This window comes from Bombina bombina, chromosome 3 (assembly GCF_027579735.1).
Source record: "Bombina bombina isolate aBomBom1 chromosome 3, aBomBom1.pri, whole genome shotgun sequence".
NCBI lineage: Eukaryota > Metazoa > Chordata > Amphibia > Anura > Bombinatoridae > Bombina > Bombina bombina.
In genome coordinates, this window is record NC_069501.1 from 829616175 (window position 1) to 829630460 (window position 14286).

A 14286-nucleotide genomic window follows, 5' to 3' on the forward strand; every position below is an offset into this window, starting at 1 on the left:
GTGTATATAACATTTTTGTCTGCCGTTCTTAAATACATTTTTACTGGGGATATAACTTTTTATAAAATGTCAATGCACACACTTTTTACTTGCATGACATTTTGTTAGGATCAAATATAGGTTCCTCAATGTGCATCAAAAAACATATGTGATACAGGGAGATTGTTCTGGAAGATAATATGATTTCTACATAGTTTCACATTATGTACAGCAAATGGATATGACCTGGCCTTTTTTACCATTGGAAAATAAATGGTGGCAGCTGTCCGTAATTCATTTTGCCATGGTTCACTTATTTTATATAAAAAAAAAAGTTTCTCTGTTGTAAGTCACCACTATCACTTGTTCTTTCCACTGCCCTCCAAATGCTTGTTCCCACAAAATACAATCAAGCCGATTGGGATCGGATATGGCCATAATTCACAGGAGCATGCATTTGGAAGACAATGGAAAGTACCAGGGGCATTCTTTCCTTTTGTGATTTCGGGCCTCATATTGAAAACCTCGCTGGTATGGAGAAAAATCACAGAAAATGTGGGGGATTTTTTTTTTTTAATCTTGTATTGTAACGTAGGAGTCTCTGTTTCACTTAAAGAACATTACATAGCAACATAAACATTTCTCAAGATAACATTTGTGTTTCTGAATAAGAGCCTTGCAGCACTGACGTCTTAGAATATCTCACTTGAGTGGCAAGGTTTTGAATATAAGGCCCTTCAAGAGAGAAGTTAAGTAATTATGGTCTTTAAAGTCCTACCAGCCTCTTCAGCTTCCTCCTCCTAGCTTGCACAGTATCTATGATGTCCCTGTAAACATTTTTTTTTTTTTTTTTAAAGCATAAAGGAGTAACTCACCATTTGTTACTGGATTTGTTACTGAATTTCCATTTTCAAATGCTGTACAACTAGTTGGTAAATTTGCTGATATGCTCTCCTGATTATTTGCATTTTTATCCTGAATATCTAGTGCCGCAGGATCTACTCCACTGCATATGTTCATATTCATTTCAACATCTGCAATAAAATATTAGGAAAATACTTGTTAAATGTAGTCAATTTATTAGCTCATATTGATGCAAGAAAATGAATACAGCTTATTCCATAAAATATAATATATAATTAAGTTTTGATCGTTCTGACCCTACTTTAACAAGAAGCATTGGGTAACATTTCACTAAACCTTATGCATTTGAGAAGGGCTTATTTTTTTTAAATATTTACTAAAATAAATAAATGATGATTTTTGCGCATTAAGCCGACTGAATACATTTGTTTTAATGTTTGTTGGTTAATACTATTATTTATATAAGGGATTTTTTTTTATATGCATTTCAACATTTTCAATGAAAAAAGAAACAACAATTCTAAACAGTAAACAGAGAAAAATTCAATTGACTTACCGCAGGTTCTTATGGCTGTGCTGTATTCAGGGTTTTTGCTGCCCTAGATACACAAATATGATCTGCCCTTCCCATATCCCCATCAGTTCTATACCTTTTAAATTTAGATATTATTTAAATATCAATTCCTTCCTGCCAACCACATATAGGACAATGACAACATTTATCCTTACATTCCAGATATATATAAAGTAACTATATACAGTGGGGGATAGTTATCAACGTGTCTACGTTTCCTGCCTACGCGGGCCCAATACGCTTGCCTAAGCTCGCCTCACATCGCTGCCGCGGACCTGCAAAAATTTGCCTAAGTTATCAAAAAAGCTGTCAAAAAGCCGCGCACCAAGTACGGGGCGATGAGCAGCGGACTGTGAGAGTTATCACTCATCCGATCTCGCTGCTCTTCGGCTTTTTCACAGCTTTCTTGCCAGCCTGTCACTAAGCACCCACACTATACTATACTGTTCTACCCCCTATACCGGCGCCCCCGGAGCCTCCCGCAGCTAAATAAAGTTACTAACCCCTAAACCGCCGCTCCTAGACCCCGCCACAACTCTTATAAATGTATTAACCACTAAACCGCCGCTCCTAGACCCCGCCGCAACTCTTATTAATGTATTAACCCCTAAACCGCCGCTCCCAGACACCGCTGCCACCTACATTATACCTAGTAACCCCTATCCTGCCCCGCCTATACTGTCGCCCTCTATAATAAAGTTATTAACCCCTATCCTGCTGATCCCGCACCTCGCCGCCACTAAATAAATAGTTGAACCCCTAAACTGCCGCTCCCTGACCCCACCGCAACCTATATTAAATTTATTAACCCCTATCCTGCCTCCCCTACACCGTCGCCACCTATAATAAATTTATTAACCCCTATCCTGCCCCCCACTACACCGCCGTCACTGTAATAAAATTATGAACCCCTAAACCTAAGTCTAACACTAACCCTAACACCCCCCTAACTTAAATATTAATTAAATAAATCTAAATAATATTTCTATTATGAACTAAATTAATCCTATTTAAAACTAAATAATTACCTTTAAAATAAACCCTAATATAGCTACAATATAAATAATAATTATATTGTAGCTATCTTAGGATTTATTTTTATTTTACAGGCAAATTTTCAATTTATTTTAACTAGGTACAATAGCTATTAAATAGTTATTAACTATTTAATAGCTTACCTAGCTAAAATAAAGAGAAATTAACCTGTAAAATAAAAACTAACTTAAGTTACAATTACACCTAACACTACACTATACTTAAATAAATTATTCCTATTTAAAACTAAATACTTACCTGTAAAAACACAATTTATGCTTACCTGATAAATTTATTTCTCTTGTGGTGTATCCAGTCCACGGATCATCCATTACTTGTGGGATATTCTCATTCCCAACAGGAAGTTGCAAGAGGACACCCACAGCAGAGCTGTAATATAGCTCCTCCCCTAACTGTCATAGCCAGTCATTCGACCGAAAGCAAGCCGAGAAAGGAGGAACCATAGGGTGTAGTGGTTACTGTAGTTTAAATTTAAAAATTACCTGCCTTAAAATGACAGGGCGGGCCGTGGACTGGATACACCACAAGAGAAATAAATTTATCAGGTAAGCATAAATTGTGTTTTCTCTTGTAAGGTGTATCCAGTCCACGGATCATCCATTACTTGTGGGATACCAATACCAAAGCTAAAGTACACGGATGAAGGGAGGGACAAGGCAGGAACTTAAATGGAAGGAACAACTGCCTGTAAAACCTTTCTCCCAAATATAGCCTCCGAAGAAGCAAAAGTATCAAATTTGTAAAATTTTGAAAAAGTATGAAGCGAAGACCAAGTCGCCGCCTTGCAAATCTGTTCAACAGAAGCCTCATTTTTAAAGGCCCAAGTGGAAGCCACAGCTCTAGTGGAATGAACTGTAATCCTTTCAGGAGGCTGCTGTCCAGCAGTCTCATAGGCTAAGCGGATTAAGCTTCTTAGCCAAAAAGAAAAAGAGGTTGCCAAAGCCTTTTGACCTCTCCTCTGTCCAGAGTAGACAACAAACAAAGCAGATGTTTGACGAAAATCTTTAGTAGCTTGTAAGTAAAACTTTAAAGCACAGACCACGTCCAGATTGTGTAACACAAGGATGGAACCACAATCTCTTGATTGATATTCTTGTTAGATACCACCTTAGGTAAGAACCCAGGTTTGGTACGCAGGACTACCTTATCCGTATGAAAAATCAGATAAGGAGAATCACATTGTAAGGCAGATAGCTCAGAGACTCTACGAGCCGAGGAAATAGCTACCAAAAAAAAAAAAAAAAAAAAGAACTTTCCAAGATAAAAGTTTGATATCTATGGAATGAAGAGGTTCAAACGGAACTCCTTGAAGAACCTTAGGAACCAAGTTTAAGCTCCATGGTGGAGCAACAGGTTTAAACACAGGCTTGATTCAAACTAAAGCCTGACAAAATGCCTGAACGTCTAGAACATCTGCCAGACGCTAGTGCAAAAGAATAGACAGAGCAAAAATCTGTCCCTTTAAGAAACTAGCTGACAATCCTTTTTCCAAACCTTCTTGGAGAAAAGATAAAATCCTAGGAATCCTGACCTTACTCCATGAGTAACCCTTGGATTCACACCAATAAAGATATCTACGCCATACCTTATGGTAAATTTTCCTGGTGACAGGCTTTCATGCCTGTATTAAGGTATCAATAACTGACTCGGAGAAGCCACGCTTTGATAAAATCAAGCATTCAATCTCCAGGCAGTAAGCCTCAGAGAAATTAAATTTGGATGGTTGAAAGGACCCTGAAGTAGAAGGTCCTGTCTCAGAGGCAGAGACCATGGTGGAAAGGATGACATGTCCACTAGATCTGCATACCAGGTCCTGCGTGGCCACGCAGGTGCTATCAGAATCACCGATGCTCTCTCCTGCTTGATCTTGGCAATCAGTCGAGGGAGCAGAGGAAACGGTGAAAACACATAAGCCAGGTTGAAAGACCAGGGCGCTGCTAGAGTATCTATCAGTGTCGCCTTGGGATCCCTGGACCTGGATCCGTAACACGGAAGCTTGGCGTTCTGGCGAGACGCCATGAGATCCAGTTCTGGTTTGCCCCAACGGAGAATCAGTTGTGCAAATACCTCCGGATGGAGTTCCCACTCTCCCGGTGAAAAGTCTGACGACTTAGAAAATCCGCCTCCCAGTGCTCTACAACTGGGATATGGATAGCTGATAGGTGGCAAGAGTGAATCTCTGCCCAGTGAATTATTTTTGAAACTTCTAACATCTCTAGGGAACTTCTTGTTCCCCCTCGATGGTTGATGTAAGCTACAGTCGTGATGTTGACCGACTGAAATCTGATGTACCTCAGAGTTGCTAACTGAGGCCAAACCTGAAGAGCCTTGAATATCGCTCTTAGTTCCAGAATATTTATTGGAAGGAGAGACTCCTCCTGAGTCCACGATCCCTGAGCCTTCAGGGAGTTCCAGACTGCACCCCAACCTAGAAGGCTGGCATTTGTTGTTACAATAGTCCAATCTGGCCTGCGAAGGTCATACCTTTGGACAGATGGACCCGAGATAGCCACCAGGGAAGAGGATCCCTGGTCTCTTGGTCCAGATTCAGTTGAGAGGCCAAATCTGTGTAATCCCCGCTCCACTGACTGAGCCTGCATAGTTGCAGCAGTCTGATATGTAAGCGTGCAAACGGCACTATGTCCATTGCCGCTACCATTAAGCCGATTACTTCCATACACTGAGCCACCAAAGGGCACGGAATGGAATGAAGAACCCGACAGGAATTTAGAAGCTTTGATAACCTGGACTCCGTCAAGGTAAATTTTCATTTTAACAGAATCTATCAGAGTCCCTAGAAAGGAAACTCTTGTGAGTGGGGATAGAGAACACTTTTCCTCGTTCACTTTCCACCCATGCGACCTCAGAAATGCCAGTACTACGTCCGTATGAGACTTGGCAATTTGGAAGTTTGACGCCTGTATCAGGATGTCATCTAAATAAGGGGCTACTGCTATGCCCCACGGCCTTAGGACCGCCAAAAGCGACCCTAGAACCTTTGTAAAGATTCTTGGGGCTGTAGCTAATCCAAAGGGAAGAGCTACAACTGGTAATGCCTGTCTTGAAAGGCAAACCTGAGAAACCGATGATGATCTTTGTGTATCGGAATGTGAAGATAAGCATCCTTTAGATCCACTGTAGTCATATATTGACCCTCCTGGATCAGTGGTAGGATGGTACGAATAGTTTCCATCTTGAACGACGGAACTTTGAGGAATTTGTTTAAGATCTTTAGATCCAAAATCGGTCTGAAGGTTCCCTCTTTTTTGGGAACCACAAACAGATTTGAGTAAAAACCCTGTTCCTGTTCCTCCTTTGGAACTGGATGGATCACTCCCATAACTAGGAGGTCTCGTACACAGTGTAAGAATGCCTCACTCTTTATCTGGTTTGCAGATAATTGTGTAAGGTGAAATCTCCCTTTTGGGGGGGAAGCTTTGAAGTCCAGAAGATATCCCTGGGATATAATTTCCAACGCCCAGGGATCCTGAACATCTCTTGCCCACACCTGGGTGAAGAGTGAAAGTCTGCCCCCTACTAGATCCGTTACCGGATAGGGGGTCGTTCCTTCATGCTGTCTTAGAGGCAGCAGCAGGCTTTTGACCTGCTTATCTTTTTTCCAGGTCTGGTTTGGTCTCCAGACCGTCTTGGATTGAGCAAAAGTTCCCTCTTGTTTATTATTAGAGGAAGTTGATGCCGCACCTGCCTTGAAGTTTCGAAAGGCACGAAAATTAGACTGTTTGGCCCTAGATTTGGACCTGTCCTGAGGAAGGGCACAACCTTTTCCTCCTGTGATATCAGCAATAATCTTCTTCAAGCCAGGCCCGAATGGGGTCTGCCCCTTGAAGGAAATGTTAAGTAGCTTAGATTTTAAAGTCACGTCAGCTGACCATGATTTAAGCCATAGCGCTCTGCGTGCCTGTATAGCAAAACCAGAATTCTTAGCCGTTAGTTTATTCAAATGAACAATGGCATCAGAAATAAAATAATTGGCTAGCTTAAGTGCTCTAAGTTTGCCAAGTATGTCATCCAATGGAGTCTCTACCTGTAAAGCCTCTTCCAGAGACTCAAACCAGTACGCCGCAGCGGCAGTGACAGGGGCAATGCATGCAATGGGCTGTAGGATAAAACCTTGTTGAATAAATATTTTCTTAAGGTAACCTTCTAATTTTTTATCCATTGGCTCTAAAAAAAGCACAACTGACCTCGAAAGGGATAGAAGTATGCTTTGCTAGAGTAGAAACTGCTCCATCCACCTTAGGGACTGTCTGCCATAAGTCCTGTGTGGTGGCGTCTATTGGAAAACATTTTTCTAAAAATAGGAGGGGAAGAGAACGGCACACCTGGTCTATCCCATTCCTTATTAATAATTTCTGTAAACCTTTTAGGTATTGGAAAAACATCAGTACACACCGGCACTGCAAAGCATTTATCCAGTCTACAAAATTTCTCTGGCACTGCAATGGTATCACAGTCTAAAACCTCCCTAAGTAACACGCGGAGGTGTTCAAGCTTAAATTTAAATGTAGAAATATTAGAATCAGGTATCTTTCCTGAGTCATTAACATCACCCACTGACTGAAGCTCTCCTTCCTCAGCTTCTGCATATTGTGAGGCAGTATCAGACATGGTTCTTAAAGCGTCAGTATGCTCTGCATTTTGTCTCACCCCAGAGCTATCTCGCTAACCTCTAAGTTCAGGTAGTCTGGCTAATACCGCTGACAGTGTATTATCCATGACTGCCGCTATGTCTTGTAAAGTAAACGCTATGGGCGCCCTAGATGTACTTGGCGCCATTTGAGCGTGAGTCCCTTGGGCGGGAGTCAAAGGGTCTGACACGTGGGGAGAGTTAGTCGGCATAACTTTCCCCTCGTCAGATTCCTCTGGTGATAATTTTTTTTAAAAACAGAATATGATCTTTATTGCATAAAATGAAATCAGTACATTTGGTACACATTCTAAGAGGGGGTTCCACCATGGCTTTTAAACATAATGAACAAGGAGTTTCTTCTATGTCAGACATGTTTATACAGCAATGTCTGTATAATAGCAATGCAAACAATAGCAATGAGACTAGTATAATAGCAATAGCAAACAATAGCAATGAGACTAGCAAGCTTGGAAAACACTTTAAATCAAGTTAACAAGCAAATATAAAAAAACGGTACTGTGCCTTTAAGAGAAACAAATTTTGTCAGAATTTGAAAACAGTGAAAAAATGCAGTAAATTAAACAACATTTTTACAGTGTATGTAATAGGCTAGCAGAGCATTGCATCCACTTGCAAATGGATGATTAACCCCTTAGTTCAAAAAACGGATTAAAAAAAAACGAAATAGACGTTTTTTGTTTTTTTTGTTTGTTTTTTTTGTTTTGTTTTTTAACAGTCACAACCAACTGCCACAGCAAGCTGTGGTCCTACCTTCCCCAATAAACGACTTTGGAAAGCCTTTGAGCCATTTAGAGATGTCCTATAGCATACAGGGGACTCCTGAGGGAAGCTGGATGTCACAGTTTGTAATTTTAACTGCACCAACTGTAACTTTTATACTATAACAGTGGAAAGCCTCAGTAAAACTGTTTCTAGTCAAAATTTAAGCCAGCCATGTGGAAAAAACTAGGCCCCAATAAAGTTTTATCACCAATGCATATATAAAAACGATTAAACATGCCAGCAAACGTTTATATTGCAATATCATAAGGGTATTACCCCTGGGAGTAAGCATGATACCAGTCGTTATTAAATCACTGTATTCAGGCTTAACTTACATTAATCCGGTATCAGCAGCATTTTCTAGTGTTTTCCATCTCTAGAAAAAATTATAACTGCACATACCTGATAGCAGAATAAACTGCACGCCATTCTCTCGCTGAAGTTACCTCATCTGTGTAATCCCCTCAGACATATGTGAGAATAGCAATGGATCTTAGTTACAACCTGCTAAGATCATAGAAACCTCAGGCAGATTCTTCTTCTATTTACTGCCTGAGATAAAATAGCACAACTCCGGTACTATTTAAAAATAACAAACTTTGATTGAAGAAAATAAACTAACTATATTTAACCACTCTCTCCTACAACATCCTAGCTTGTTGAGAGTTGCAAGAGAATGACTGGCTATGACAGTTAGGGGAGGAGCTATATTACAGCTCTGCTGTGGGTGTCCTCTTGCAACTTCCTGTTGGGAATGAGAATATCCCACAAGTAATGGATGATCCGTGGACTGGATACACCTTACAAGGTAACTTTGTATTTATTTTAGCTAGTTAGAATAGTTATTAAATAGTTATTAACTATTTAATAACTATCTAGCTAAAAGAAATACAAAATTACCTGTAAAATAAATCCTAACCTAAGTTACAATTAAACCTAACACTACACTATCATTACATTAATTAAATAAATTACCTACAAATAACTACAATTAAATTCAATTACATAAACTAACTAAAGTACAAAAAATAAAAAAAGCTAAGTTACAAAAAATAAAAAAAATAAGTTACAAACATTTTAAAAATATTACAACAATTTTAAGCTACTTACACCTAATCTAAGCCCCCTAATAAAATAACAAACCCCCCCAAAATAAAAAAATGCCCTACCCTATTCTAAATTAAAAAAGTTCAAAGCTCTTTACCTTACCAGCCCTTAAAAGGGCATTTTGTGGGGCAAAAGAGCTGAATTCTTTGGGGCATGCCCCACAAAATGCCCTTTTAAGGGCTGGTAAGGTAAAAGAGCTTTGAACTTTTTTTAATTTAGAATAGGGTAGGGCATTTTTTTATTTTGGGAGGGTTTGTTATTTTATTAGGAGGCTTAGATTAGGTGTAAGTAACTTAAAATTGTTGTAATATTTTTAAAATGTTTGTAACTTATTTTTTTATTTTTTGTAACTTAGCTTTTTTATTTTTTGTACTTTAGTTAGTTTATGTAATTGTATTTAATTGTAGTTATTTGTAGTTAATTTATTTAATTTATTTAATGATAGTGTAGTGTTAGGTTTAATTGTAACTTAGGTTAGGATTTATTTTACAGGTAATTTTGTATTTCTTTTAGCTAGGTAGTTATTAAATAGTTAATAACTATTTAATAACTATTCTAACTAGATAAAATAAATACAAAGTTACCTGTAAAATAAATATAATTCCTAAAATAGCTACAATGTAATTATTAATTACATTGTAGCTATCTTAGGGTTTATTTTACAGGTAAGTATTTAGTTTTAAATAGGAATAATTTATTAAAGTATAGTGTAGTGTTAGGTGTAATTGTAACTTAGGTTAGTTTTTATTTTACAGGTAAATTTCTCTTTATTTTAGCTAGGTAAGCTATTAAATAGTTAATAACTTTTTAATAGCTATTGTACCTAGTTAAAATAAATTGAAATTTGCCTGTAAAATAAAAATAAATCCTAAAATAGCTAAAATATAATTATTATTTATATTGTAGTTATATTAGGGTTTATTTTAAAGGTATGTATTTAGTTTTAAATAGGATTAATTTAGTTCATAATAGAAATATTATTTAGACTTATTTAATTAATATTTAAGTTATGGGGGTGTTAGGGTTAGTGTTAGACTTAGGTTTATGGGTTAGTAAATTTATTACAGTGGCGGCGGTGTAGTGGGGGGCAGGATAGGGGTTAATACATTTATTATAGGTGGCGACGGTGTAGGGGGGCAGATTAGGGGTTAATAATTTTAATATAGGTTGCGGCAGGGTCCGGGAGCGGCAGTTTATGGGTTAATACATATATTATAGTTGCAGTGGACTCCGGGAGTGGCGGTTTAGGTGTTAATACATATATTATAGTTGCGGTGGGCTCCGGGAGCGGCGGTTTAGGGGTTAATATGTATAGAGTAGCTTGCGGTGGGCTCTGGGAGCAGCGGTTTAGTGGGTAATAACTTTATTTAGTTGCGGCGGTGTAGGGGGGACAGATTAGTGGTGTTTAGACTAGGGGTACATGTTAGGGTGTTAGGTGCAGACATCTCTCATAGGAATCAATGGGATGTCTGGCAGCAGCGAACTTGTACTTTCGCTATGGTCAGACTCCCATTGATTCTTATGGGATCCGCCGCCTTACACTGGGCCGTAAAAGTGCCGAGCATACCTGCTAGTTTTTTGATAACTAGCAAAAGTAGTCAGATTGTGCCGCACTTGTGTGCGGAACATCTGGAGTGACGTAAGAATCGATCTGTGTCGGACTGAGTCCGGCGGATCGAAGCTTACGTCACAAAATTCTACTTTTGAGGGTCACTAGCCTTTGATAACTAAGGCGAATCAGCCTCGCCACCAATACGCTGCGGAATTCCAGCGTATTTGAGGTTGACGGCTTGATAACTAGGCCCCAGTATATCTAGCCTACCCACTTACCAATCTGCTCATGATTACAATCTTATTATTTCTCTGAGTAGGTCATTTTGTTGGTCTGTCAGTCAACTCTAGTTAACAACCAATTTTAAACACGGTAATTTAACTTTTCCTGGGTGACACCAGATATGCCTTGCCTCAAAATCCATTCTTCCCACTATGTTACAGATTTCAGGAGTTAGGCAAACAACAATTGGTGATTTGGCACCTTACAGCAGTCTTAGAACCACTTAATAATATTAAAAAATAAAATAAATCAATCAAAATATCCAAAAATTATATAAAAGTAAATACATAGCAATTTTAATAAACAAATCTCATAAATATATCCTAAGACATTGGTGTCAATCAAAAATGAATTGTTATATATAAAAAAACGCCCTTTTATAATGCTGCAGTAGAGGTATTTCTGACACAAATAACTTCAATTTGGTATTATGGTTTATGTCATAACTTATGTGTTCAAGTGAAACATTAACTAATGTTAAGCAAAGCTTTGTCCAAAATGATATAACACCAGTACAACTCTGATAGAATACTAGATAGTTAATACGCCACTAGGCAAAAAAAATGACTGTCAAGTTTTTCCTCCAAATCAAATTATACCGGTAACAGTTTTTTCCCTCACTCTCTTCTTGTAGCGTCACCACTGCTATGGCTCGCTGATGTTTGGTCAGTTGTTGCAAGGATTTACACTCCACGAATAGGCCATAGCTACCCATGTGGCTTGAACAACTGACCAAACATTGGTGAGCCATAGCAGCGTGACACTGCAAGAAGAGAGTGGGGGGATCTGTTACCCCATCACCAACCCAATAACCGGACTTGTATTGAGGTACTGTTTTTATTCTCCATTATAGAGAAAACATATCATTTGATTAGTTATTGTGCATACTTTAGCAGCTAACTAAAACTTTAATGGGCCATAATAGTAAAAAAAATACATGCTCTAATTTGCTAGAGCATGTCATTTAAACACTGTGGACCCTAAGCTACTGTGGGCTAGATTACAAGTAGAGTGCTATTTAGCGCTTTCGCTATAGTACTAATTGCACTAGAAGAAAACTCTATGCCCGGTTTGGGTTGTGCTGGTTTTACGAGTTAAAAGTAAAAAGTTATTGCACTTGTGCTAACCCGACGCACGCAAAATGCTGAACTTACAATATTGTGTGCGTGTACACATATTCCCCCATTCGCGCACAAACCTGATCACATATTCTAATGTATTCTCATGCACACAGCAGAATATATTCTATTTTCATGAATACATACATATATACTGTATATATATATATATATATATATATATATATATCAATTTTTAAAAAATGAATTAGGTAAAGTGGCACACACCATCCATCCACCAGCCTGGTGAACTACAACAGAGGTAAATGCAGGAAAATATCCAGAACACAAACCAGGTTAAAGGTAAAGCGTGTATCCGGAAAGCAGCAGGCAACACAGGAAACTTTGTAGCAAGCCTTTTAATCAACAACATGTGAAGAAAAATAGGGCCATAGCCCATAACGTTTCAGTTCTGCGGCGAACATTTCTCAAATGGAGCCCATGGAAGACATATATATATATATATATATATATATATATATATATATATATAAATATATATATATATATATATATATATATATACTGTATATATATATATATATATATATACTGTATATATATATATATATATATATATATATATATATATATATATATATATATATAGAAATAAAGGAGCGAGTAGCCAAACGTCTAAAAATAAAAGTTCCAATTTTTAATGGTCAATTCTTAAAAAGCTTCAACAGGATTCAATAGAAAATGGCCTTAATCTTAGACTGTCTAAGATTAAGGCCATTGGCCGAAACATGTCAGACTTTTCTATTGAATCCTGTTGAAGCTTTTTAAGAATTGACCATTAAAAATTGGAACTTTTATTTTTAGACGTTTGGCTACTCGCTCCTTTATTTCTACAATTAACTTTCCCTTCATGAGTAAGCCTGTCAGCAAAGCAAAGTAGTGGAATGTAAGGCGGTTTCTCAGCCTTTTTGTTCCCTTTACCGAAGTCTGGAGCAGCTTCTGGATTGGAGGAATGGATTGATCTACGTCACAGACGTGTTTGGCGTGCCCTGTGTCTGAAGTCTGAGCCTGTGTACTGGAGTCTGAGCCTGGTTCTCAGAAACGGAGTTCGTAGAAGGTGTGACCGGTCTTCCTGAGGTGCAGCGGTGGCGGTACCGACAGGCGGGTACTTGGTGAGAGCAAGAATTAACCCCTCCTTCCATAATCGATTACTCTTCGTTACAGCAATTTCAGCGCAACACAGGCAGCCTCATACATTAACATTTTGTTTGCTAACAAATTAATCCAGCCAACAACTAACTTTGTCCTGAACTCTCTTTTATAAACATATATACTGTATATATATATATATATATATATATATATATATATATATATATATATATATATATATATGGTATTTCGGTAAACTATCTATCTATAACTATATATGCATAATTATATATATGATATATATATACAGATATATATGGAATATCTATTCAAAAATACAAAATAACATATTCTGCTATATTCTGTTGAATGTGAAATATTTACAGTAAATACATAGTTAAAAATTTTATTAAATATGAATATTGCATACATTTGTTTTTCATGCTTTCAGCTGCTTAACTTTAAAGGGCTCTAATGAACTTCTATATATCACAAATGTGCATACATATATACATTTAAATACATAAATACATATGTACACACATATAAACACACACACACACATATATATATATATATATATATATATATATATATATATATATATATATATATATATAGTATTCTATTGTTCAATAATATTAAAGGGTTAGTTTGTCACAAAAAGCTCACCAATTCTTTTCAAGAATAACATCCACTACATTGTAAAGTTTTGGTATACACATATCAGGGGGAAGGAACAGAGTACCTTTAAAAAATTATATTGCCTTTGCTCTTTTCTTTTTTCCTTTTTTAGCTTAGTGGTTTACAGTTGAGTGTCAGTCTACACTAACTTTTTGGGGCTCTGCTGGGTTGACTGAGTTTCCAAAAATAACTTTAAGCTTAATACATTAAGCTAAAAGTGTCCAAAAAAAAAAACTTTATAAAAATTAGAAATTCCCCGTACATAGCAGAATCTTGTATTAAACACACATAACTCACTTTCCTCCTAGTCCCTTTCACTTCCATTTACTGCGCTTTAGTGTTATTTCACATATACTAACCTCAGGAAGAGTTACATCTTCCCCTATATATTCTTTTTTTTTTTTCCCCCACATAGGCATTGTATACACACTTTTTTCTTCTGTATAAATTCATCACCCATAATAAACCAAGATCGCCAGCTATGCCGGTGAAAAAAGATAAGAAAACAAAACCGACATTAGAT

At 37.4% G+C, this 14286-nt stretch overlaps 1 protein-coding gene across 1 annotated transcript in view; it reads right to left on the bottom strand.

The window, feature by feature from the left end:
- MYO16 (myosin XVI) overlaps positions 1-14286 on the bottom strand; it is a 944954-nt gene that overhangs the window by 81166 nt on the left and 849502 nt on the right. The window contains exon 32 of the mRNA XM_053707787.1: positions 855-1013. Coding sequence (XP_053563762.1) covers positions 855-1013 — 159 coding nt within the window. The remainder of the gene's footprint in view (positions 1-854; positions 1014-14286) is intronic.